Source organism: Phoxinus phoxinus (genome assembly GCF_949152265.1).
Source record: "Phoxinus phoxinus genome assembly, chromosome: 15".
Taxonomy (NCBI): domain Eukaryota; kingdom Metazoa; phylum Chordata; class Actinopteri; order Cypriniformes; family Leuciscidae; genus Phoxinus; species Phoxinus phoxinus.
Window position 1 is genome coordinate 21,367,820 of NC_136890.1, and position 25,420 is coordinate 21,393,239.

Sequence of the window (25,420 nt, forward strand, 5' to 3'; positions counted from 1 at the left end):
ATGGCAAGCTGTCTGGGGTTTCCAGGCCACACGTTTTGCATAGTTTCATTAATCGGACTTCAGCAGTCCGTTAGGCTGCAAAATGGTATTTGTTCAAACAAATTTGTCATAAATTTTTAACACGGTCACATCGTTTATCCATTTATATTGTTATTCTTCGAGTTGTTTACCTATAGCGGAAAATTAAGTTGCACATTCAAAAATAGCTTATTGCTGCATTGAAAAAAGTGAACAGTTTATGCAATATTAAATCCACAGACTCCCATAATTATAATATTTTAATTTTGAGATAGAGAAAAGCAGAAAAAAATACATTTCACTTTGATATCATGTCTGGTTTACAATAAATAGCACTAAGAATTATTCAATTACAGACACAAATAAAAATGGCCAAATGACTCAAATGATAACCACTGGAAAATAAATAATATAACAATAAAATACACATTAAAACAGAACCTGTCAAAACCAAGAATATGAAGGAGGAAATAATCCATTTAAAAATGATTATGACGGCTCATGACAGAGATGTGCGTAGGTACTTGAGCTCACACAGAATAGCCAAATAACCAGTGCTTATGGCTGCTAATGTTCAGAACAAGTGTACAAGCAACACCGAACGACAGTTCATTATCTATGACGGTGTGTGAACCACTGATCTTCATGCTGGACTGCAGGTTATGGACAGTGTAAGGTCCACAGTGACAGAAGGGGAGACTTCTGGGGTTTCCTGAAGCTTGACTGTGGGTTGCTGAAGCCTTCATCGATACTGTAAGTGTGTTTTCAGTTGGTATTCTGTGCTTTTGTCAAACATAATGTTGGAATTTCCTGTGCAATTCTGTTTGTTGCAATCAGGACTTTAAACCTGCGTTCCACAACTAAAATAACTACAGTACATTTCTAGCAAATACACAAATAAATACAAATTTAAAAAAGGTATTTAGTTAAACACCCATGGAATCAAACTCAGTATGACTGTCCCAGATTTCCCCCGATTCACCTTTCACTCGCACTCTGCACTTGTTGAATAATTGAAAGTGTGTGATGCCTCTAACGTCTGGCCGGTCCTGCAGCCATGCACAGGGAGCCCTGCTCTTCGACCTCCAGCTCCTCTGACCGCACAGCCTGCGTGATCAGATTCAGCTCCTCGCACAGAGTCTCGAAGCGGTACGCCACACGGATGTCTGGAACATTGGTGCGTCTGATGTCGTTGCCCTCCTGCCCCTCTTTCAGATAATGCGGCCCAAGCCAGTAGCTTTTCACCTTGACACAGGACATTTGGATGCATTAGTCAGATGCTTTTCTCTCTGATTCCTTGTATTTTAAAGTTTAAAGTTATTTTAAAGTAATGTTTCAGGGGTTTGGCTTCAGGATGCACAGTGAACATCAAGCTGTACCAAAACTGTTTATTGTACAAAATTGAATGGCAGCCAATGATTCTCCACACAGAACATACTGTGGGCAGCTCACAAATATCCTCAATGCAAGAGAAGTTGTAATGTAATGTAATCTGGGTCATATTTTCCTTTACATACTGTAGTTTTGGTCAGGGTTTTAGAGAATGAGGGCATGTTATGCAATCTGCCCATATTGGCAGCTACTGTAATTTGTCTAGTGTCACAATACTGTTGTGTTTGGACGCACAGCCAACAAAAGTATGAGAAGTATTTATCCTCTATTTTTAAAAGCTGGAAGTCCTAAAGTTGAATTTTGGTTAGGAATAAATGATTGGTTTCTGCTGTACACAACTCATTTTTTGGTCACTACCAACGAGTTGAGAACTACTGTACCGTATACAAGTTTAGAAAAATAGGTAACACCTTACAATAAAAGGTTCAATTTGCTTTACATATCAATGAACAAGCAATGAACAATTTTTACAACATTTAATAATCTACATAAATGTGATTTTAAAAAATTGCTATTTTAAAATAATGCTTTGTTCATAATACATTAACTAATGTTATACAATTAAATGAAAAAGAAGTATTTTTTAAAGAAGTCTATTATGCTCACAAAGGCTGCATTTATTTGATCAAAAATACACTACAGTAATATTTTGAAATATTACAATGTAAAATAACTGTTTTATCTTTTGATATATTTTAAAATGTAATTTCTTACTGAAAAAAAAAATCTTATTATTATCAATGTTGAAAACAGTCGTACTGCTTTATATTTTTGTGGAAACCATAATACATTTTTTATAGGATTCTTTGATGAATAGAAAGCATTTTAAATATAAATCTTTTGTAACATTATCTTTTAAAACTTTTAGGCCTGTTTTCACAGACATGGCTTAGATTAATTGATTTAAAAAACAAAACAATTATTGACCCCAAACTTTTGTGTATGTAGTAATTATCTAAATTAATATACAATTTTAGAGTATGTTTTGTTGTTAAGTCATGGTGCCTAATGCATTAACTCATGTTAACAAATGTAACCTAACTGTCTACTAACACCTAAATGACTTCTGTTGCTGCTGACAGAGGTGTAAGTGGAGATGTGATCACCTGGTGAGAAAATCCGCTCATGAGCACACTGTTTCGGGCCAGTTCACACATGTCACATGAGCTCAGCTTCCACACCTGAGCAGCGATGCTGTACTCCTCCATCAGCGGCTCCTGAACAACCACACACACTAGGTCAAAAATATTACAGCTCAAGAAATAACAGTTATGGGGAAAAAAAATATATTTGATGGTATGGTGTGACTTGCAACCTTTGTGAAGTGGAACTGCAGAGGGTCATCAGTGGACAGAGACACCACGAGGCCTCTGGACAGGTACTCGGGCAGAGGATTTCGATGGTAACTGAGGAAGAGGCTGTTGTTGCTGAGCGGGGACATGGCAATGCCGATCTGAGCCAGGTAATACAGATACTGCAGTACAGGAGCCTGACGGAAATACACAAACACTGATCAGTTCTTGACTGTTTGCAAGGGGTTTAAAGATACGAATATTAAACACAGGAATATATATAACGTGACCAATATTGTTCTGTCGAAACTTGTACATTTATGTTATGTAACGATATGATTTTAACACATGCAAAGAACACAATCATGAATATTTCAAATAAGAGCATTCTTTATATCCGAGCAGAACAGATTTCCAAGCACAACTGTGATTCAGTAGAAGTGTCTTTACTTTTCTCAGAAGTAGGCCATGGGAAATATTCTCCGACAGCATAAATCCAGACACGAGGTGGTGAATAGGCCCTGCCTCTCCACAGTGCGGACGTAATACAAACGAATTCATGTTCCTTTGCCTGTTGGGAGAGATGAGAGACATTTAAACAGTTGTGGGGCTAAAACAACTTTTATATTAAGTAGCCTACACAATGGTTTTGACAAGAAGGTTTGTGTGCCATAAATCTGTAAATGAAATGTATTGTGGTGCATCAGATACCTGCGCAGGTGGTTGAGCACAGTCATATTTGCATACATGTAGTACAGGTAATATGAGTATGGGGGATTGTCTTCCTCCGTCCAGTTCACAGGTTTTGGACTGTCCAGGTTAAAGATGTGATGCTCAGGTTTGGACTCATCATCCACACTATCAAACCCGACAACCTGAAGAACATTCAGTCTCACAATATAATACAACTGTGACCATACTTGTTGATCATTTGGTTGTATTAATTTGAAGCTACACAGGGTAGTGGGACTGGGACCTTTGAGTTACTTGTGATTTATCCACTGTTAAAAGTTCAAATTGAATGGCAGACACTTTCTTATCTGAAGCATCTAACAATAGTCTTATTATAGGGACAATAATAAATGTATGAGCCAAGGGTTTGAAACTTTGCCACATCTTTCTCTACTATGGAAAAGTCAGTGTGTGTAAAATCTAAAACAAATGTTTTTTGTAAATAAACTGGGCAGTTAATCATACCTTGAAAATGTACACACACAGAAGATGTGTGCTGTGCGCTATGTAAGCCTTCACTCCACAGTAGCACAGTTACCTATAACTTTACATTAAAACTAGCTTCATCACATGACAAACGGTTCACTCACATGTTGCAGGAAGAGATGCAGCTGTGGGTGACTGCTGGGATTGACAGTGGCTTCAAACAGAGGCATAAAAATGTTCTCGAGCATCTCCTGGAAGTTAAAGAGCTGCTTCTTGGTGTGGTACACATCGCTGCAGAGGAAATCAACCACCTGTTATCTTATTTATGCTAATTTAGTCTGAAATGTATATTTCATGTACAGCGAAAATATTGGTAATCATTTTGGAAATAAGTCCACTTAATTAGCTGTTTAATTTTAAGTGCTTTTCAATTTACATTCTAAAATATAAAACAGTTGTGTTAAATTGAATTAATATTACTGTTTTACTGTGTTTCTGGTTCAATAAATGCAGCCTTGGTGAGCAAAAGAAACTTTTGCTTTTGAAACTTTTAAACAATAGTACAGATGGTACTCAACCAGAATGCCTATTACCGCCGCGACAGGCACCGCGGCGAAACTACCGCGGTAAAAATAATCCAGTCGCATTTCAAAGTCATTCGCGAAATGACCGCCAGGTGGCGCAGAGGGACATTGTGCAAAACAGCCGCTATTGCCGTATTTTGAAATGTAAGCGGGGTTAATGTCAATTAACAGATGAAATAGGCTACTATAGAACATTGTTTAGGACAGAAAAATAGAATCATAATTTTAAAATAGAGACGAGAACAATATAGCCTTTATTTCATATTGTAACCTAGACGTCGGTGGGCGACATAAGCCTATTGCCCGTTGGGAGCAGCGTGATAAAATAATAATAATAACAAAAATAACGAACAAAAATAAATTAGGTGCAAAGAAGCTGATTATTTGTTTACTACTCAACTGAGGAATGAGACGAATGATGAGCGCTTTTCTGGAAGAGATTGGATAAACCGGGCATTTTTAAATAGCTATTCATGGCCGAGTGGTAGAATTTACGTATCGGTCATATGGATGACACGGGTTCGAATCCCGGACAAACAAAGATTATTGTACATTTTATATTAGCCTATTAATGCATGTCATAGCCTATTATTAATGCAGATAATCAAACAAACAAAACATTTTTTTTATACAGGATAGCCTTTTTTTTTGGTTCATATAGCCTAGAGTTTGTAAAACATGGTTTTAATAAGGTGCGATTTGCCAGGGGGACGGGGATTTCCTTCTGGTCTAAACATCCCTGCTTCTGCTGAATTATTTTAATCCCCCCTCCCTCCACAGTAACCAATGCTATAAATTACTTCACCAATAGACCATTTAAAATATATAAAATAAAGATATGCAACAGGCACGTTTAAACGACAAACAATAAAATCAGAACCAGTTTCAGTTCATGGTTCCAGTGCCTTAATGCATGCACGGCTTTCAAAATGTCACAAAGCGTTTTGAGATTATTTTGAATAAAATATTGAAGTTTTTAATTAAGTATTTTGGCACACCACACCGAGTGGCGCTATCCATTGTTCTAAAGTCGGGTTTTATTCTGGCATGTTGAATTAATGTTCGGCAGACGCGGCTGCGCGTTCATTTGGATTTATTTTTCTCATAACAGACAGCTAAAATAACTTAGGCCAGTTAGGCTACTCCGTAGTTTTTTAGTCATACAGATCAGAGTAGAGTAGCCTAGCCTACATCGGTCAAAACTGTAAACTTGTATTCATATTCAAACTTTTATTCAAAAGTTTATCTGTCGTCTCTGCATGTCTCCGGGAACTGCGCGTCACAAAAATGAACCGAAAGCCACTTTCCTCCGCTCAGTCACGATAAGAAATCGGCTATGTCTAAAGCTTTTAAATGTCTAAATATTTAATAAATGTTATCTGATTAGGTAATCCGTATGAAACCGAGAGGTGCAGATCTACTCAAAAGCTGTGAGCGCTTCCCAATGATGAACGGACAAGGGTGAAAATCTCGCTATAATTAAATGTAGTCTCTAGGCTAAATCGCCCTGAATTAAATTGTAAAAATAGATCAGATAATTTATTTGTCGAAATGTTGCGATATTGTTTCATTTAAGTTCATAAATATTATATAAATGTTATTTAGTTTAGCAGCAGCACAAAGCACTGTGGTTCGAGATTTATATATATAAAAAAAAAAAAAATAGATAATTCACAAATCGCGCACCCTGGTTGTAAGGATCCAAAGATCCCCGTGGAATTTAACATTGAGTTGAACATTGTATTCATGACAACAAATGAACATGCGTTTGAACAAATTAAAATGCGTTTGTATTTAGGCTTGCTTGGAAAAAGCTGCCCAAACCGAGGTAGCGTTTTATTTCTTCAATTATTGAAATAATTAAATGTTTATTAATACACTTTTATGACAGAAATATTAGCCTATTAGCCTACATGTAGCCTAAATAATTAAATTATTTCATTATCAACACTTTACTAGCCTAATGCTATGTCAAGAATTAAGTGTGAATTGCGACTTCTCTTTGTTTTGAGTCGGTCTCAGACTCAGATCGCCTGTGGGGGGTTGGGGGTTCAGGAGGTGTTAAATGTTCTGTCTTTCATATGGAGAGTGAGCCTGATGACCAGGCAAAGGCAAAATACTTTTAAAGATAAATCTCTCGATGTGTCCAAATGTAGGCCCTTAAATTATAAATATTGTAGTTTTATGTAGGCTATTGTAGCCTATTTAAAGGGGTTTCACAGTTGAAGTGTTCAATCCATTTGTTTCAACTGGTTTTGTAGAATTTTAACACGTTTGAGTAGTGTGTGTGTCAACAATCTGGCATTATCTAAACATGAACTATCGACGAAACGCGTTCTTGCCAACTAAACGAATGCAAGTGAGCAGCAGATGCAGAGCGCTTATTCGCGATCCACCTCGTTTTATTGTAGCCTACGGTGAATTCAACCAGGCATTCTGTTTGAAGCAAGACTCAATCATGTTACAGTTTTTTTTTCGTGATTTGTCTGGGTGTCACACAGCGACATCAGTATTATCAGCTGTATAATGGGGTTTTACCCTGAAATCTTGTTTAATGTAGAGAGAGACCCAGCGCGCGCAGTGCAGGGAGACTAAATAAACTAAAATAAAAGAGATCCAGCGCGAGAGAGAAGCAAAGAAAATCTTAATTAATGTTGCTTTGAACTATTTTCGTTTTGTAGACTATAGCCTACTGTTTTAGGCTAATTGTTTATTTAGCTGCAATTTCTTTGGCAATACAGATTTAAAATGTTGCAAGAATAAGATTCTGTTTCTTACTTAATAAACTCTAACTCGATGCAACCCTGTTTTAAATAAATAAACTGCCCCGACACTTTATTTAAACCTTGAAATGTCCAGATCTGTTTTTAAAAATGTCTTCCTTTGCTATGACGGGTATCAATTGTCAGTCATCTCAATTTCGTGGATGATTCACAAAACAATAATTTAGCAGATTAAAGATAGCTTCCATTTTCATTTTCTGACGCGATCGGCTGATAATCTTTCCTTCATCAGTTTTGTCGTCTGTGCAGCGGCTCTACTGGAAAGTAGCAAATTTATGTTGTAATGTGCCATTGATAATTAAACAAAACGCTTGACTTCAATAAACAGTTACCCATCTAAGCATTAAGAATGGTAAAACATTTAACGCTGTCAGCAAAAGCTAGTGAGATTCGATCTCGCATCGCTTGAAGCTCCGTGAAGCTCGTGCTGTTGCGTTGTCCACTGCGCTACCATCGGTCCGCTGATGAGACGTTGCTCTTGCAAAGCCTGATTGATGTAGCCTAATATTTTTCTATTGCAATGTTTTGTGTTGAAATGTTTTCATTATTTATTAAATGTATTAGGCCTACATTTAATTTCAGTCTTGTGATTATATGAATTCATTTAATACATGTTTAACTTGAATTGATCTGTTTTACCACATTTCAATCACTCTCAATGAGCCGCGGCGCGGCGGCAGATTACACAATAGAGAGAATAAACTGACACTTTTCAAAGTCTCCGATTGTAGCGCCTCTTAGCGGTCAAAGCCAGCAAATACACCCCCGCAATTTTACCGCCGCGGGAACGGCGGCGGTAAAAGTCTCATTCTGGTTGAGTACCATCTGTACATATATTTTTTAATTTGATAAAAGAAGTAGGCCTACAGTAGATGTCCACTTTACATAGATTTTCCTATCGCTCAGTACTCACAATAGCCGTGGCACCTGCACCAGCCAGCGCACATTATCAGAATACACCTTGTGCTTGACGGCCCACTGAGCCAGTTTATCCCACTCATCTCGTGAGCGGCCGTAGATTGAGAGACGCAGCTCCACATTCTGGTATTTGCTCTCCTCCAGGTCCGCCATCACCTCCTGAAACGCACCAACATACAACTATCAGCAGGGGGCGCACTTATAAACCATATGAAACCCAATTCAGCAACATGCTTGTTTTGCAAATTTCAAAGATTATAAGGAACAGTGATACCTTGATTATGTGCCCAAAGTATTTCCCCTCAATATGGTTGTCAGTCTTAATAAAGATTTCTCGGAGGATGGACTCTCCAATAGGATTGTATTTGGAATTGAATTTATCAAAGCGGTGAAATGTGTTACGGTCCTGTGGGAAAGACAGATTTACATTTAATCAACAGTGTAGCCTACTTATTCCAACATACAATTTAGACAAGAATCTCTTTTATTAAATAAAAAATTTGTATATGGAAAATTAGTTTAGTGCCACAGTTTGCATTCAGTAGAGAACAACAGTTCATTCATCAGCTTGTTCAGTTCTCACCTAAGTGTAAGTCCACTAAGTGTGTGCGACTGCAACTCTGTGTAACATATTTTTAGTGAGAGTGACCTAGATCCCACAGAAACCCAAGAAGTTAGGAACACCCAATTGATATTTGCCTTGGGATATACTGTGTGAAACACTTTTCTTTTTCTTTTATGGTGCTATCTTTTATTTCAGTTTTCTGTCCTTTTATGTTTATATTTTTGTTAATAGTCACTTTATAATTGTTTATATCAATAAGATATAACATATCAAATATTACCCTTCAAAAGTTTGTGGTCAGTCATAAAAAATAAAATAAAAAGTATACTTTTTTTCAATAAGGACACATTCATTGGATCAAAAGTAACAGCAAAGACATTTATTTTAATGCTACAAAATGTTTCAATTTCAAATAAATGCCGCTCTTTTGAAATTTCCTTTTCTCAAAGATTTGTTTTTTTTACAATAGTTTCCATAAAAATATTAAGCAGCATAATTGTTTTCAATATTGATAATAATAAGAAATGTTTCTTGAGCACCAAATCTGAAAGCATATTAAAATGATCATTGACACTGAAAATTCAGCTTTACCATCAGAGGAATTAATTATATTTTAAAATATATTACAATAGAAACAGTTATTTTAAATTAAAATAAAATTTTACTGTAGTTTTGATAAATAAATGCAGCCTTGGTGAGCAGAAGAGACTTCTTTCAAAAACATTTTAAAAATCTTACTGACCCCAATTTTTGGAAAAAACAACAACAAACAAACAAAAAAACAGTAGTGTACAGTATATGTTGTTGTTATTATTATAATTAATTATATAATACTATGTGTAATTGCTAGTGATGGAAGAAGTATTTTTCCAAACACAAACACAAAACGCAAATCACTGGCAAAGTTTTGCTAAACCAAATAAAGCCTGTGTGCTCGAAACGTTACCTTTCTAAGAATCTGTCAATAAATGTCTCGTTTTTGGAGCCGTGGTGTGCCGACTTTATCTCTTTTATCCGAAGTATTTTTCCAACCACTTATGTCATGCGTTTAACTACACTTCTTACCGCGTGCATATCCAGAGTGTCTACGCTGAGGTCAAAGGCCGTCAGGTTCATGCTCTCAAACACCTCTGTTAGGGTCTGTCCTCTGCCTTGTTCTACATGGACGATTTCACCTGGATATTTCTTTATGGCTCTTTTAATGAAGCGCAGCAGGTGCTTCTGATTCATACAGGATGAGGCATGGATGTGTGTGTCCACCTGAAGAAATGAAAGGTCAATAGCTAGAATTACATTACTAGGTCAAATAATCAGGTTTTTCCTGCGACACTACAGTTTAGCTCAAGATACTTTATTTAGTGGTTGTTCATACAAATGGACAGCAGACCTTCCTGATGTTGTAGAAATCCCGGTGAGGGACCTTCTTCTGTGCCGCCAACTCTTTCATCTCGTTTAAGAGAACGTGCATCTGGAACTTGGAGCTGAGGTACTGCAGTCGGCGATAGCAGAAAGATTTCCTTTTGGGAAAAAATATACAATTAGAAATCCATGTTAAACCTAAAACAGATCAGACCAGTTCTGGCTATTTTGGGGAACATATTTAACCAGTCTGCCACTTCTTCACCTGTGTCACATTATTCACATTACATATTAATTACTGGACTTAACTCTTTCAGGATGGGTTTATTTTTACATTTCATCCACAGGTTCAAACTGAGGTCAGTGCATAATGGTTTTTAATCAAGCAAAGCAGCTCACTCATGGACCAGCTCACATTTACAGAATAAGCCGTTTCAACCAGTGATTAGATCATCTTCTTCTGGATCTGCTGCATCAGAATAGACTAAACCCCATGGTGTGCAGTATAACTTACACTGGCCCGTTAATGATGAGCGCCATCATCATGTTCATATCCGCTATGTATTCCCGCAGGTCTGGGTATGGTAGATCCAGCTCTGAGGAACTGAAAAAGCATTTTAAAAAGAAAAGAGAAATATATATATACATATTCAACAATTAGGCCAACTCAATTCTAGGGACTTGCAACTCTGTCTCTTACTTATGGGTGTATACATGAACAACACCATCAACCATCCTGCAGGTGTAGCCCAACCCAGGGGGCATGTTGGCAGGGTCAAAGCCCTCATAGGGGTGGGTTTCTGACACAGGTGGGTGGACTGTTGCACCTGTGAGGTAAGCAGATGTACTTATCAGTTTGTAACTGCATACTGATCATACAGAACTCTTAAACTCTTTTAACTATGAAATGAAACATATATATTGGAACTAAAGTCAAGGAAACAGTTTTAAAAAAATAATTTACTCGCCGCCATTCACACAAAAGTGAATTCTTGAAGAATATACTGGCCACTTCTCTCAATATAATGAAAGTTAATGAAGACTGAGGCTGTCAAAATGTCAAAAGCATAATCTCAACATTTTTGCATACAAACATAATTTCACTCTGTTCCATTTTATGGCTTCAGAATTTAACACTCGAGTTGTACGTATGAATTACTTTTATTGTGCTTTTTGTCATTGTGGCGGTAATGATAAATAGTTTCATTTTTGTGTGAACTACTGCTTTAATGAGTAGAAATACATTTTTGCTGTGGTTTAACTGAAAATGTGTGGTTCGTAAACATGCTGCATCTGCAACCAGAGCACCTGCTTTCAGATCCTTCTGTAGTAACTGAAGACGGTTCCATGAAACCGTTAAAACCTTGCTGTACATTACTCTCCTAAATGCAATCAATCCAGTCTCTTCTGAATATATAGTTTTATATATATATAGTTTTTTTTATATATATAACCAATTTGGCTATAAAATTCGGATTCCTCCTGAACATAAATTCACCACAACCCTCTGAATATTTCCTTCAGAAAGCTCTGGTTCAACCCACTTGCAGATACAGAGGACTCGGGCATCTCTTCAAAGATGTTGAGGTCCAGGGGTCGGTCACTCAGCTCCTCCTGCAAGTAACGTACCGTGGTCCTGCAGAAGCTCTGCATGGACAGAGAGATATACTTCTCTCTTATGAAGAGAGCTTTGACCACACATTTAGCAGCATCCAGCAGATCAGTGAAAGGAACCTGGGGGTGAAAAAAGAAGACTCGCTTAAACAGTCTGCATAGAAATCATCTATCCATCCATCCATCCATCCATCCATCAGAGGTACAGATTTGTCAGTGATCACTTCTGCATGTTACATTGTTAAGCCAGTAGGTGGCGACAAACGACTCTTCAATTCATTCCACAATACGGATTCATTCAGAAAAGGAATAATATGTCAATTATTCATTCATTAGACTTGTTCAAAAACACTGATTCATTGAAAAAGGAAAACATTTAGTGAATCACTGAATTATTCACTCAATTTGTTCAACAATAATGATTAATTCAGTAACAAAACAACCTCATTCCTCAGAAACTCAACGATGCTTTAGATGCTCAGCGATATGCTTTGACTTCATTTGAAACTATTTTCTTGCCCAGAACAAAAACACAATTGCATGGAATAATATATCTAAAATACAAGTTACTGAATATTAATTTAATTATTGAACTCATTTAAAAGCAATATCATGCTTGTAATCATGCCGTTGTTATGAATCACTAATAAATTATCTGTGATTGCTTAAATTTACCAACATCTACATACTGTATATATGTATATCTTTCTAAACTTTTCTAGGAGACTGTTGTACAATACATGTGATAGATACCATGTACCATTCAATTGTACTTCGATCCACAAAATAAAACAGTGCTTTGGTGACAAAATCTAAAAAGCTGTTCTAAATGTTTTATTTTTATTGTTATTAATAGTCTTTTTCCCCCCTTTTCAACTAATATTTCTCCATCAGTGTGAAAACCCCTCAGCAGTGTTGCTGTCAACTCAGGCTTCCCTCTGGGGATTGTGTAATGTGGATTGAGTGTGTGTGTGTGTGTGTGTGGATGTGTGAAACTTGGTTCTCCCTCAGGAGTTTATATAATGTCTGCAGTGTCCACTTCAGTTCTCTCAACAACATCTTGTTTTTTTGTAAAACAACCAAAACAGAAAAATGAAAAACAGGAGCTGTTACTACCCCACATTTCTCCTCTCCAGAGATCGCGACTCTCTGATACTCTCTCTCAGGGACGAGCTCTCTCTCGGGATAGAGTTCTTTGGGCGCCTGGCTCTGTTCTGTCATATACCTGAGAAAGAGAGGAGATGCTGCTATTAGCTAACAAACACTGGGTCTCGTATGAGTAATCACATAACATCTAAAAAGGCACTCACTCCAGATCTGCTGCGCTGTCTGTTTTCATGAAGTCCTGCTTGGCTCGCAGTAGGATATCAGGCTCAAACCTCAAGAGAAAAGGCTTTTAATTAACTGACTGAGGGTCAAAGGTCACATGTGCATACAGAGCACTGAATGTTGGACTAATACTCGTCTATGGAAATGGTGTTATTTTAAGTTGCAAACACAGATAAGTTCAATGTTAAGGATTTCTTATTGTTTGTACATTAAGAAAAGTGTGTGAGAACTACACATGCTATTTATTAATGGTTGAGTTTGATGATGAATAATGGGCTGTAGTACTTGATATCCTGGCTGATTTGCCGCTCCAGTCTGTGCCGCCTCTCCTCCAGCTGCTCAATGGGGCTCTCCTCAGGGAACTCATATGGAGCGCTCCGCATCTCACTCTCAGCCAGGCTGCGGGAGAACAGCTCCTAAACGCACACATTAAGCACACATTTACATAACAGCAGAAACAAAAAACATTCAAGCAGCATAATTGTTGAGATCTCTGCTTTGTTTACCTCGGCGATCTCTTTGTATTTTCCATCCATGGATGTGCGCAGATCAATGTGGCCGTGCTTGGCTACAGGGTTGCCAGGCAAGGAATGCTGGGATGTGAGGAGGTGTCGGCCAACACGGAGATCTACTAGGAAGATAATGAGAAAGATTTCAACAGATATGGCTTGATTCGACTTTCATATTTAAAACTTTTTGATTTTGCAGATGTGATTATGGAGATAAATGTTTAAGAATAAATGCAATACATTGTGATCCATCCTATTTAGCCTTGTTTTTCTGCTTTTTCTGAAAAGCGGGGTCCGAAAGCTGTCAAAATCTAAAACTGTTTGTCTTACAAAACTATGGAGCATTCAGGTGGGAGGACATGAGTTTGTATGTGCTGGCCTTAGTATGCACACTTAACTTGTGGGCAAATATAGACCAAATGCTTCTAGGGCCCACACCAATTTTAGTACTGTCACACTGACAATCTGCAATCAAAACACCTAAACACCTTTAAAACAAGATCAATTTACATGAAGCAACATATAAGATGTTACTAATAAGTAATTATTTGATATTAATACACTATACCATTCAAAAGTTTGGGGTTGAAGTATTTTTAATGTTTTTGAAAGTCTCATGTTCAGCAAGTCTGCATTTATTTGATAAAAAAAAATCCAGTAAAAACAGTAAAAATTTGAAATATTATTACAACTTGATTACAGTTTTCTATTTTAATTTATTTTTAAATAATAACTTATTCCATAATAATTTAAGTAATTTATTCCTGTGATGCAAAGCTGAATTTTCAAAGCAGCAATCTTACTGACTCCAAACTTTTTACATGAAAACATGACAAAAATACTAATTGCAATTTTTTTTGCCAAAAGTATAATAAAGTAAGATTTTCCATTCCTATTTCAAGTGATCAATCATCAGAAACATTTTAATATCACAATAATATTTTGTCTCACAAACAATGCTTTCAAACACTTTCACTTTCACAGTGAGTGAAGCTCGACCCTTCTGCTCGAGTTCCATAGTTCCATCCCGTGAGTGATATCAATCTTCCTAAACTCTGACGCTTGATCAAATATTCATAAGCCTGATGAATAATTAAGCAGCCCTGTCAATAGCCCCAGCACTGCAGAGACCTGGACATCTCGTCCCACTGTTAAGGCACACAGGAAACAGACTAAGTAAAAGCAGATTCCCCTGGTACAGCTATCAACAGAATTCATAAACTTCCTGCAGATTAGAAAATGTAGCAAATCTCAAAAATAATGTGCAATACCAATGCAGTTACAGTTGAGCAAACTAGCCTGTGGGCTACAGTAGATCTGCAGTTACAATACAGATAACAGCTGTTTCCTGAGATCACGTGATGAACTCAGCATTGGTGTATTGACACATTCATCACAGTTTTACTAAGAAGAGCTGAATCTTCCCACTTTAACTCTGAGATGAATCCATTACTATGGGAAGCTACACTTAACATGAGGCTTTTTGCTCTTTCATCACAGCGGCATAACTATTTACTCTCGTAGTTTAAACCCATTGCTGTATATTCTTAATCTGGATACAGTACATGTACATGTGCTTGTTAATCACTGTTATTTTAATCTCCTAGTTTTACAGTTCCACTCCTGAACTGAATTACTCATATACAGTAGATTAAACCACTTTATCAACACTGTACTGTACAGAGTCAGGCACTGCACTAGAAAAAAAAAACAGTAATATCTATGAAAAAAAGTATTTAGTAAAAGTATAATTTAATCAAACATACTAGTGCATGTTGTCAGATTAGCAATATATTATTACATATTTTTAAAGAAGTAGTTTATTAGAAATAAATATAATATATTACATTTTTAAACTTCAAGATTATCTCGAATCTTAATATATTAAATTTTCCTTCTCAGGGACTCTACTGTTGAAGTTTAGGCTCAGTGGGATTTTTAATTGATCAAAAGTCGACAGGAAGTAGTTTTCAAAACTGAATAAAAAGTTTCGAACAGCAAATCAGCATATTAGAAATATTTCTGAAGGATCATGTGACACTGAAGACTGAAGTTATGATGCTGAAAATTCAGCTTGGCATCACAGGAATAAATTACATTTTCAAAATATATTCAAATAGCACACAGTTATTTTTAATTGCAATAAGGTTTCACAATATTACTGTTTTCACTGTATTTTCACTGTAATCAATTTATTGTTAAAGGAACTTTTTTTTTTAAATAGGCTCATTTTCCAACTCCCCTATAGTTAAACAATTGAGTTTTGGCATCAGTACACAATGCCAAACGCTTAGTACATAATGTAACAACAGAAAAGTCTTAAATAGGAGAAATATCTAAACTCTTTGGTCATTTTTTTGAGAGAGATGCTAACGGTCTAATCAGATTCAATAATCTATGCTAAGCTATGCTAAAAGTGCTACCGCCTGACCCGGAGACCCGGCTGAATGGATCCGAAAACAGTAAAACTCAACTGTTTAACTCTAGGGGAGTTGGAAAATGAGCCTATTTCCAAAAAAAGTGGAGTGTTCCTTTTAGGAAGACAAGAAGAAAAATACTTCAGAAAATGTCTTGACATATCAATTCTACGTTTAAAAAGAATCAAAAGAAGCATTCAGACTGATTCGCATTAAATGTGCAGTGACAGTAAATATGATTCTCAGTTTGAGTAGATTATTTGGCTGCCTAAATACAGTAGATGTTGGGGATACAATACTTTCGCAGTAAACAAACTTAAGTCACTGTCATCCTCTAAGCTAAGGGACTGGAGTCTGTTGTTTTTTCTAGAGCTTTACCATGATTCCTATTCATAACTGCAACATCAAAGACTTTTTAACGACAATGCCATTTGAAGTAATGCACACGTTCTCCCTGCTGAAAGTAGGAATTGTCGTCCGTCTGCTTAGACTCAAGTACTAATTACTTACCACCACTGTGTAATTACTCAAACACAAACGAGAGCAGAACTGAATCATTTAAAGTTTGGTATCACCGGATGTGCCCATAGCTGCTGAAATTGAGTCATGTTATACTAACCCTCATTCTATAGTTTACATAACGCTTTAGGGCTCTGCTGCTCATCGTTTTACTGTTCTGGCCAAGTTAATGTGCAACGTACTTATCAGGGGGTTTATTGGAGGTAATTAACAACAGGAGTGTCTATGAGATGAACTCGTTGCTGAAATCTTGGTGGCCTTTTCACAGGCCCAGATGGGTGGACTAATAATGACAATGACAGTTCATTATCGCGCAACACAGATAGACACAGCGGGAGATGCACGCACTACCTCGTGTACTCACACTTACCATTTACCTTCACATAAATCACGGCCTACACATTTCTCACTTAGCAGCAAGCTAACAAAACACGTTGTAAAAGATTAATATTGCAAGAGATTTTGTCAGGAATTTTGATGTGCGTGTCTGTACAGAACAGCGCAAAGCCAGAAGAGAGACTGATATATCCACTGGCTTGTATATAATCTTCTCATGGGTGTATTTTGGGAGTTTCATGGTTGTTATATAATCACCATCCCCTTTATACACAGGATCACCACATACAGTAAACGGCAAGAAGAACACTCAAAACTGGGTTGAGTGGCTAACTTCTTCTGCTGAGCTTCAACTGCGAGGCACAACTACACAATACGGGATGGAGTTATTGATTCTGATGGTAAACATTCTAGAACGAGGGTCTATAAATGTCACATATTTATGAATGGGAGAAGTGAATAATCAGTGTAGTGAGATATGGAGCTGAGAGATAAGAACAGCACCAGACCATTGCCTCAATGACACATGAGATGAGGTCAAAGATCAGGCCTGTTACACCTTATTAATATTGGTGTCATTTGGTGTATTTATCTGTTTGTGTGCATTTCGTATTTGATTAATATATATTTTTTTTAATTACATGTTTATTTAAATGTATTCTGCTTTCTATAAAATATATCAGTAACAATTTACAATAAGGTTTCATTAGTTAACATGAGTTACCTACATTAGTTAACATGAACTAACAATAAACTGCACTTCTACAGCATTTATTTATCTTTGTTCATGTTAACCTCAACATTTACTAATACATTATTAACATGTACAAACAACGAACAGCTGTATTTTTATTAACGACCCTTAACAAAGTTAACAAATACAGCATCAAATGTATTGCTCATGGTTAGTTCATGTTAGTTAATACATTAACTAATATTAACTAATTAAACTTATTGTAAAGTGTTACCAATATATGTATGTACACAAGCGTGGTTTGGGGTCAGTAAGATAAAAGTCATATAATACTTCAGCAAGAATGCATTTAAACTGATCAAAAGTGATATAAAGTTTTCCATTTCAAATAAAGTCTGTACTTTTGAACTTTCTATTCACCTAAGAATCCTGTACAAATATTGTATTACAGTTTCCACAGAATTATTAGGCAGCAAAACAGTTTTCAGCATTGAAAAAACAGTAAATCAGCATATTATAATGACTTCTGAAGGATCATGTGACACTGAAGACTGAAATAAATGACAGAAATAAATGACATTTTAAAAGCATATTCAAATAAAAAGTTATTTTAAATTGTAATAATATTACACAATATTACTGTTTTTACTGTATTACTGATCAAATAAATGCAGTCTTAGTGAGCATAAAAGACTTTTCAAAAACATTTTTAAAATTGACCAACCTCATACTTTTGAACAGGGTATATTATCACAAAAGTTCTGATTATGAAATCTCTCAGCATACAAAAGCTTATCTTAGATCAGTTTCTACCGTTAATGTCCTATATATATACCGGTATATACGCAAAAGCTGAAAGAAGTCTTACATGAAAGAAATCTGATGTGTGATCTACAATGATATTAGCAGCTGTTGCTAATGCTGACTGTGACATACTTTATGAAATCCTGAGCAAAACTGAGGATTACCTCGCTAACTCCAATCAGGGCCAGTCACTGTCGCCACGGCAACCTGATGTTGCATCCCTTTGTTTGCTACGTTAACACCTGACATGGCAAGAGACTCAAAGTAGTGTCAGAGTAAAGACTCAATCATCATTTAGTATATAAAACAAAACACATTCAAGGTCAATGTGAAATCGCACGACTACTACCACAGCTTTTCATGCGGTGATAACTTTAGATTAATAAACTCCTGTTCTTGTGTTCCCTGTTGGAAAATTGTTGTGGTTTGGAACATGGTTTTCTAACTGGTTGACCAAAACCAAGCTTGAAACCACCTGGTTTGTTGCTGGTCCAAGACAATCTCCAAGTGTAGACCTGTTAGAAACCAGAAATGTAGAAACACATTTACCAGCTTAAACTGGACCAGCAACAAACCAGGTGGTTTGGAAGACTCATGACCTCTTTTCCCTCGAACACACACAATCTCACACACAAACCTCATTTAAGCAGCATCCTTATCTATTAATCTTTCAGCTGTCCACTTAATCTGTCCTCCGTGAAACACAGCGCTGACCATAACACCTTCAAAACAGGACAATACTGAGGAGGACAATCAATACAAAACACGCACTGTCTTTCAGCGACACACACACACACACACACACACACACACACACACACACACACACACACACACACACACACACACACACACACACACACACACACACACACACAACTCCTTGAGGACAAACATGAGCTGACAGCAACACAGCTGAGGGCTTAGAAGCAAATAAGTGTCCTACATGAAAGGATGTGAAGAAACTATTGCTATTATTCTCCCAAAAACAGGTCAGAGAGAGAAAAGATAGAAAGAAAGTCAGACAGAATAAAAAGAGACACACAAGGCAAACACAAAGCTACACTTTCTAAACCAACACACATCTCCAGCAAAACGTGTCTCACTCACTCACTCACTCACTCACTCACTCACTCACTCACTCATAGTCTTGTGAATCTGTTCCACATGCATACATACATACAGTAAACACAGCTGATGGAGCCGAAGCATCCACTCTCTCCCCTCCCTCCTCTTCCTGGTTCCTGCCAGCTGTCTGGGCTGCCCACTGTCATCCCCCTCTCATTTAAATATCCCTGACACATGGCTGGACCGTACCACCTGGACTTCAGGGGCAGGGGGAGCTCAACAGCATCACTGCTGTCTCTGGGACAGAATGGGCTCGACAGGATCTCTCTACACCCCCCTGTCCTTCAGCTCTGTGACGCGTAAGCAGGACTGCAGTGCATGTGAAAATGCTGGAGGATGTTTTGAGAAAGGGATAGAGAAAGAGAGACTCCCTCAGAAGCCAAAATAGAGGTCACTGCAGAAACTAGTATTGGGCATGTCTGATCAGAGATCTGGCCCCTTTAAACAAGCATTGAGATAATGTGTTTATCATTACTGGTGCGGTCACCAAACCACCACTGTCTGAACCCCACTGGGTTTCTATTTAATCGCACTAGAAACCCATATAGTGTTAATGATTCTGTCGTGTGTCCAGAGGGTTTGAGAGCCGTTTCTGTTTAATCAGAGGGAACAATAACATCCCTGAATTCTGCTCCTCTTTTAGGGGAAATGGCCTTTGATGAAGACATCAGAGAAAGAGACAAAGATTGCACTGATGAGGTTTTTGTGAGCCTCTGGAGACCAATTGCTTTTATTTGTTCCTGTGATGAAGCCCTTTGTTTGGGGGGTTTAGAAAAAATAATAATCACCCACCAATATAAATGATATATTTGTTAGTTAATGCATATCATGAACTAACAATGAACAATATGTTTACAGCAGTCTTAATTACACTGTGAAAAAATTGTTGTATACAAAACAAAGATTATTTTGGAATGTTTTACAAGAAAATACTATTTTACTCTTTCTACTTGAAAATTTCATGTTTAATTCAATGTGTTACTGTGTTACGAGCCATTTCTTTGGAGAATGTAACAATTTCTGAGGGAAAAATAGTTTCAAAGCCATTTTTTTCAGTGATGATATGATCTGTAAGTCATGGCAAAACATGTTTTTACATTACTTTTACTCATCAAAATAATTTAAGCAATTTCAACATTTAACAAAAATTATTTTTATGGGTAACACTTTAAGGTTCATCATAGTTAACTACCTTAGTTAATATAAACTAAGAATGAACAATAATTCTTCAGCATTCATTAATCTTAGTTCATATTAATTTCAACATTTACTAATACGTCATTCAAATCAAAGGTTGCATTTGTTAACATTAGCTAATGCACTGTGTGAACTAACATGAGCAAACAATGACCAGCTGTATTTGTATTAACTGATATTAACAAAGATGAATAAATACTGTAAAAAAATTGTATTGCTCATTGTTAGTAAATACATTAACTAAAGTTATCTCATGAACCTTATTGTAAGGTGTTAGCTTTTTTGCTATACAAGATACAGCCAATTTGATTATACTTAAAATAGGTGGACTTTTTACACATTTATTGTAGACTTGACTTAAAAATGCATATTTGTACAAATTAATACATGTTATAAAATGCTATATGCTAGAAATACATGCTAGAAAATTCAGTAAGTATTAGTCCATGAGATCTAATGCATTAACATTATTGTAAAGAGTTACCAAATTATATAATGAAGCAAATTTTAATCATGAGTTTCAATAGTCGTAATTTAATTATATGCTACATTTTACAATAAATTGTTGACAAGCACTCTCCAAGAGAGCAAGCAGAAAATAAGTTCATAATTTAAAATCTTGAGATTTGTTATACGGTTTTATGTTTGAAAATGACTTGCTAGTTCCACCTAGTGGGCAAAAGCAAAACTGGTTTCCAACTTCTTTGGATTTTACGATCATGGAAACAAACTCAACTTTCACTAAATATCAACCCACAAACACTCAAGTACCTATTACCTATACACTATATTATGATTCTAACTAAGCTGTTGTAAAAACACAAGAGTCTTTAAGAAATCATAATGTTCCTACCTCATGGATGAAGTCCCTGGGAATCTAGGGAAGTAACGGGTTGAGTGGATTTAGAGAAAACAACTCTAAATAGTAGCAAAATGGTGGCTGAGGGGGAGGCAGTAAAAGTCCTCCTTTAAAAAATCCCTCCTCTCTCATACCACACTCATACTAAAGGCAAGGGAGGCACTACGGGGCTCAAAGTTCAAAGCACAACTGCATTTAAAACCTCTATATGTGGTATAGAGAAGGCTGGAGGCTAAAACATAAACTATGACAAAGATCTTCCACTAAAATACTTTCTTTCTTTCTTTCTTTCTTTCTTTCTTTCTTTCTTTCTTTTTCTATCGAACAACAAAAATGATAAAAAAAACTGTAAAAATACAATCAGTATGTTACAACATACTGAAACAAAAAAAACAAAAACAAACAATATCTATAAAATATTGTAACACATACTCATCTTACTGCTAAAAAGAGGAGCACAAATGTTTACAGCAGAGTGATGAAAAAAGTTTTGCCAAACTATTTGCACATTGTCCCTTTAATAATTGTTTAAGAAGAGTCAATCACGTCAGTCAGCCTTATCTTGTCTATCCTTTATGCTCAGATAAGCAAGATATCCCAAAATAAGGTGAGTTTGAAGCATTTAAATGACCATAATGTAACACAGAGAGGGTCCAAAGTGACATAACAGGAAGAGCTCTGTGTACAAACCTCAAGTGACTCATGCCAAAAAACACTCATCAGGTAGCGCTATAAATAAAACAAAAACAAACAGCAATAAAATTGTACATCGACTGCTGGTGGATTAAACTAAATGTTATTCAAAGGTTATTCAAGGTATGTTATTATAGGGCTCTAAAATGTGAGGTAAATGTTTGCTTTATGTTTCCATGATGCGGTAATTCTCTGAATCCGATATAGAAAAAAAAAAAACTGGATGCAGATATGATAATTTTGGCCAATACAATAATCAATAATTATGCACAATACAAAAAACAATCATTATTTTATTTATACTACATATCAATCTACATTTTGACTGATTATTTAAAAGTCCTAATATATGTGCTTCAGGACAGGTGACACTAAACATAATATACAATGAGAAACTGCTTTTAATTTCAACAAGTTCAACTGCAGAAAAGTCACTCTTATCCAACAATCATTTAATATGCAGAGGGAAAATAACCTTCAAAGAGAAAGAATAAACATAGCTGCAAGCACAATTAAAGGGCCAAGCACAAAACAGTCACAATGACTTGCAATGTGATTTGACCAATAGGTGGTGCTGCTACCAAATTGATGTTGTGTTACCAGTGTGAGGAAACAATGACACCGACACATACAAACTAGTTTGGTGTCAATATGTCAAAGCATTGCAGAGTTACAGCCTCAGAATCAGCTTGGCACCATGCCATCACATTTGTCAATGCATTATTTGAGAATGGTTTAGTAAATAAAAGCTTATAACTATTTGCCGGTGAAACTATTTGACAGTAACTATTTGGTGAAAATCGGACCGGTCTAGGAAGAGTTCGAAAAAGTAGGTTTTCAAACAAAATTCAAAATGGCAGACAGCAAGTTAGACCGAAAATTGCATAATTGGTATCATTGTTCTCAAGGTATCTATTAAGACTGGTTTAATTAAAATAGGCAAAATTAATAAAAAACTATTAGCTGAGATTTCATTATACATTTTGACAAGAAGGTGGCACTTTTACAGTGTAACTTTTTGAGTACCTTCAGGCCATGGTCCTGATGACACATACAGAGTTTCGTAATAATCCACTAATGTGTTCATAAAATACAGCATTCTACGACAAAATTCAAAATGATTGGCAACCAACATGGCCAATGTGGGTATCATTCGACTCGGTATGCTGCTGAATTAAAAGAGACCAGTTTTATGTTTTTTTGGGCAAACCGTTCCGAAGTTATACGCACAAATGTAATTTTTTCATAGAATTTTTTTTTCCCCAGAATTTTTTACATTTTTTCAGTCAATACGCGAAAGAGTTCCAGAGATATACCCTTTGCATCCAATTCGGTGTGGTCTTCATTAAATTCGTTCAGGAGTTATTCAAGAACAGTTAGGTTTATTAAAAAGCTTTTACCGGTAATAACTTTTTGCCAGCATTGAGGTTGAGGATAAATTGAGGCCATTTTTGGTTAAAATCAGACAAACCATCTAGGATTAGTTCGAAAAGTAGGTTTTTCAAAACAATTTAAATGTCGGAAACATTTTCGTGTCGGAGAATGACATTCATGGGTGCAATTGAATCATTTTGAGCCAAGAAACAAGTTATCCAAAAGTTATTAGCATTAACATAAATGCAAATTTGAACAGTGATCGAGTTAGAGACTGCAAAATTGCTGTGGTCAATGTGGTCAAAATTAATTAATTGTAACTGTTGCCTTGGCTTTTGGCTTGCTTAGTTGGAGACATTTAATATTCAACAATATTATTTATCTGCCTTACTTGGTGGACAATGACGCAATTTTCTTCTAGAAACAACTTTGTTGTATTATTTTCATGTTATCACTGTGAAGCTGCTTTGATACAATCTGTATTGTAAAAAGCACTATATAAATAAAGGGGAATTGACTTGACTTGTGCAAAATTTCACAGCTTTTTACCATACGGTTCAATGGGCTGCCATAGAGAGGAAGAAGAATATGAAGAAAACTAACAGATACAATAGATGCCTTCATATCTTTGGTGCTTGGCCCCTAATAAAGAAACAAAATGTTTGTGACATGGATACAATTTTTTTTATTTTTTTATGTTTAACAGTAGGTTAACCAACTAGAAATGTGAGGTCCTGTTAAATGTTTTACTTATTGGAATTATGCTAATTAAAAAGTCAAATTTATCTGCTAATACGTTATGAAAATATATACTGCAGCCCTATAAAGAATGTTCATGCACACGTTCGAGTCACCATATTGTATGCGAATTTCTGGTGAAACTGGCACCAAATCACACTGTAATATAATTGTTATGCCATTATATGACGTACATTACAAGTAATGGTCAGGCAAGTTTAGTCTACAAGAAAAAAAAAAACATTTTCCAGGAGAATCAGGAGCATTAAACATAACGGACTGTGCCAGAAATGTGGATCTGAAAGCTGTTATTTCTTCAAAGCAAGATGGACTAATATTAACCCTTCCTTGTGTTTTCACTAAGGCCTCTTTTCCAAATCATGTCAAGAATGAGCCACAGTGAAAGCGCACGAGGCTCTCAGAAATCAGACACTTGATTGCTGCTGAAATGCGAGAGGAATTTTAAATATTGCATAGTGTCTCTAAAAAGGCGATTTAAAGGACTTTTCGTTTATAGCAAAGTACTGACTATAATGCATTGCTACATACAAGTGAGAGAGGAAAATAGCTGTTTTGTGCCTATATGAGAATAATTGTGATTGTCTGAAACTGCAAGGATTCACTTATAATTTTGTATCCTCCTCAGAACAGTTTTTTTTAAAGATAGCAGCAAGATGCCACCTGCTAAGTCTCCATGCTCAGATAATTACTCCATCTCTGTGCTGAAGATGCTTTCTGATGATGTTTCCTGCCTCGGGCCTCGGAAATTATGCAGGCACAGCGAGGCAAATGAGTCTGAACATTTTTCCGTGTCTGGTTTTGCACTCAACCAGAGATGAATACACTTTCTAGAACACTGTTTCAGGTTTTAACCACAACATCAGGGGCACAAGGAACTAATAAATACATGCAACACCTAACTAAATGTGTTCTAGCGCATGATAAAATCACAGTTTTTCTGCGAGAAAGAGCGAGAGGTGTGAAGTGTTTTTTGGATCGTATCTTATGTAAGCCTTACGCAATGCTGGCCTGACCACAGACACTGTGTTGCATGCATTTATGGATGTGGTCTAGACACTAATTGCAGCATGTTTGCTTCTCACCCGTTTGGCTTTCTTGCAATTGAATCCTCGAACATTA

General features: G+C 36.3%; 1 protein-coding gene across 9 annotated transcripts in view; it reads right to left on the minus strand.

The window, feature by feature from the left end:
• Positions 1 to 266: 266 nt before the first annotated feature.
• ampd2b (adenosine monophosphate deaminase 2b) overlaps positions 267 to 25,420 on the minus strand; it is a 30,852-nt gene continuing 5,698 nt past the window's right edge. For 2 of the 9 annotated variants that reach the window (XM_079637253.1, XM_079637252.1), the window contains 17 exons: positions 13,519 to 13,643; positions 13,298 to 13,428; positions 12,994 to 13,062; positions 12,800 to 12,908; positions 11,614 to 11,803; positions 10,770 to 10,896; positions 10,584 to 10,673; positions 10,098 to 10,227; positions 9,776 to 9,970; positions 8,420 to 8,551; positions 8,141 to 8,304; positions 4,025 to 4,151; positions 3,414 to 3,577; positions 3,153 to 3,273; positions 2,726 to 2,899; positions 2,517 to 2,627; positions 267 to 1,263 (listed from right to left, as the gene is read on the minus strand). In XM_079637253.1, coding sequence (XP_079493379.1) covers positions 1,051 to 1,263; positions 2,517 to 2,627; positions 2,726 to 2,899; positions 3,153 to 3,273; positions 3,414 to 3,577; positions 4,025 to 4,151; positions 8,141 to 8,304; positions 8,420 to 8,551; positions 9,776 to 9,970; positions 10,098 to 10,227; positions 10,584 to 10,673; positions 10,770 to 10,896; positions 11,614 to 11,803; positions 12,800 to 12,908; positions 12,994 to 13,062; positions 13,298 to 13,428; positions 13,519 to 13,643 — 2,372 coding nt within the window. In that variant the 3' untranslated portion in view covers positions 267 to 1,050. Of the gene's footprint in view, positions 1,264 to 2,516; positions 2,628 to 2,725; positions 2,900 to 3,152; positions 3,274 to 3,413; positions 3,578 to 4,024; positions 4,152 to 8,140; positions 8,305 to 8,419; positions 8,552 to 9,775; positions 9,971 to 10,097; positions 10,228 to 10,583; positions 10,674 to 10,769; positions 10,897 to 11,613; positions 11,804 to 12,799; positions 12,909 to 12,993; positions 13,063 to 13,297; positions 13,429 to 13,518; positions 13,644 to 18,455; positions 19,554 to 21,469; positions 21,622 to 25,383; positions 25,406 to 25,420 lie in introns of those variants that run through there. The other 7 variants (XM_079637255.1, XM_079637256.1, XM_079637260.1 and 4 more) reach the window with 7 other exon arrangements.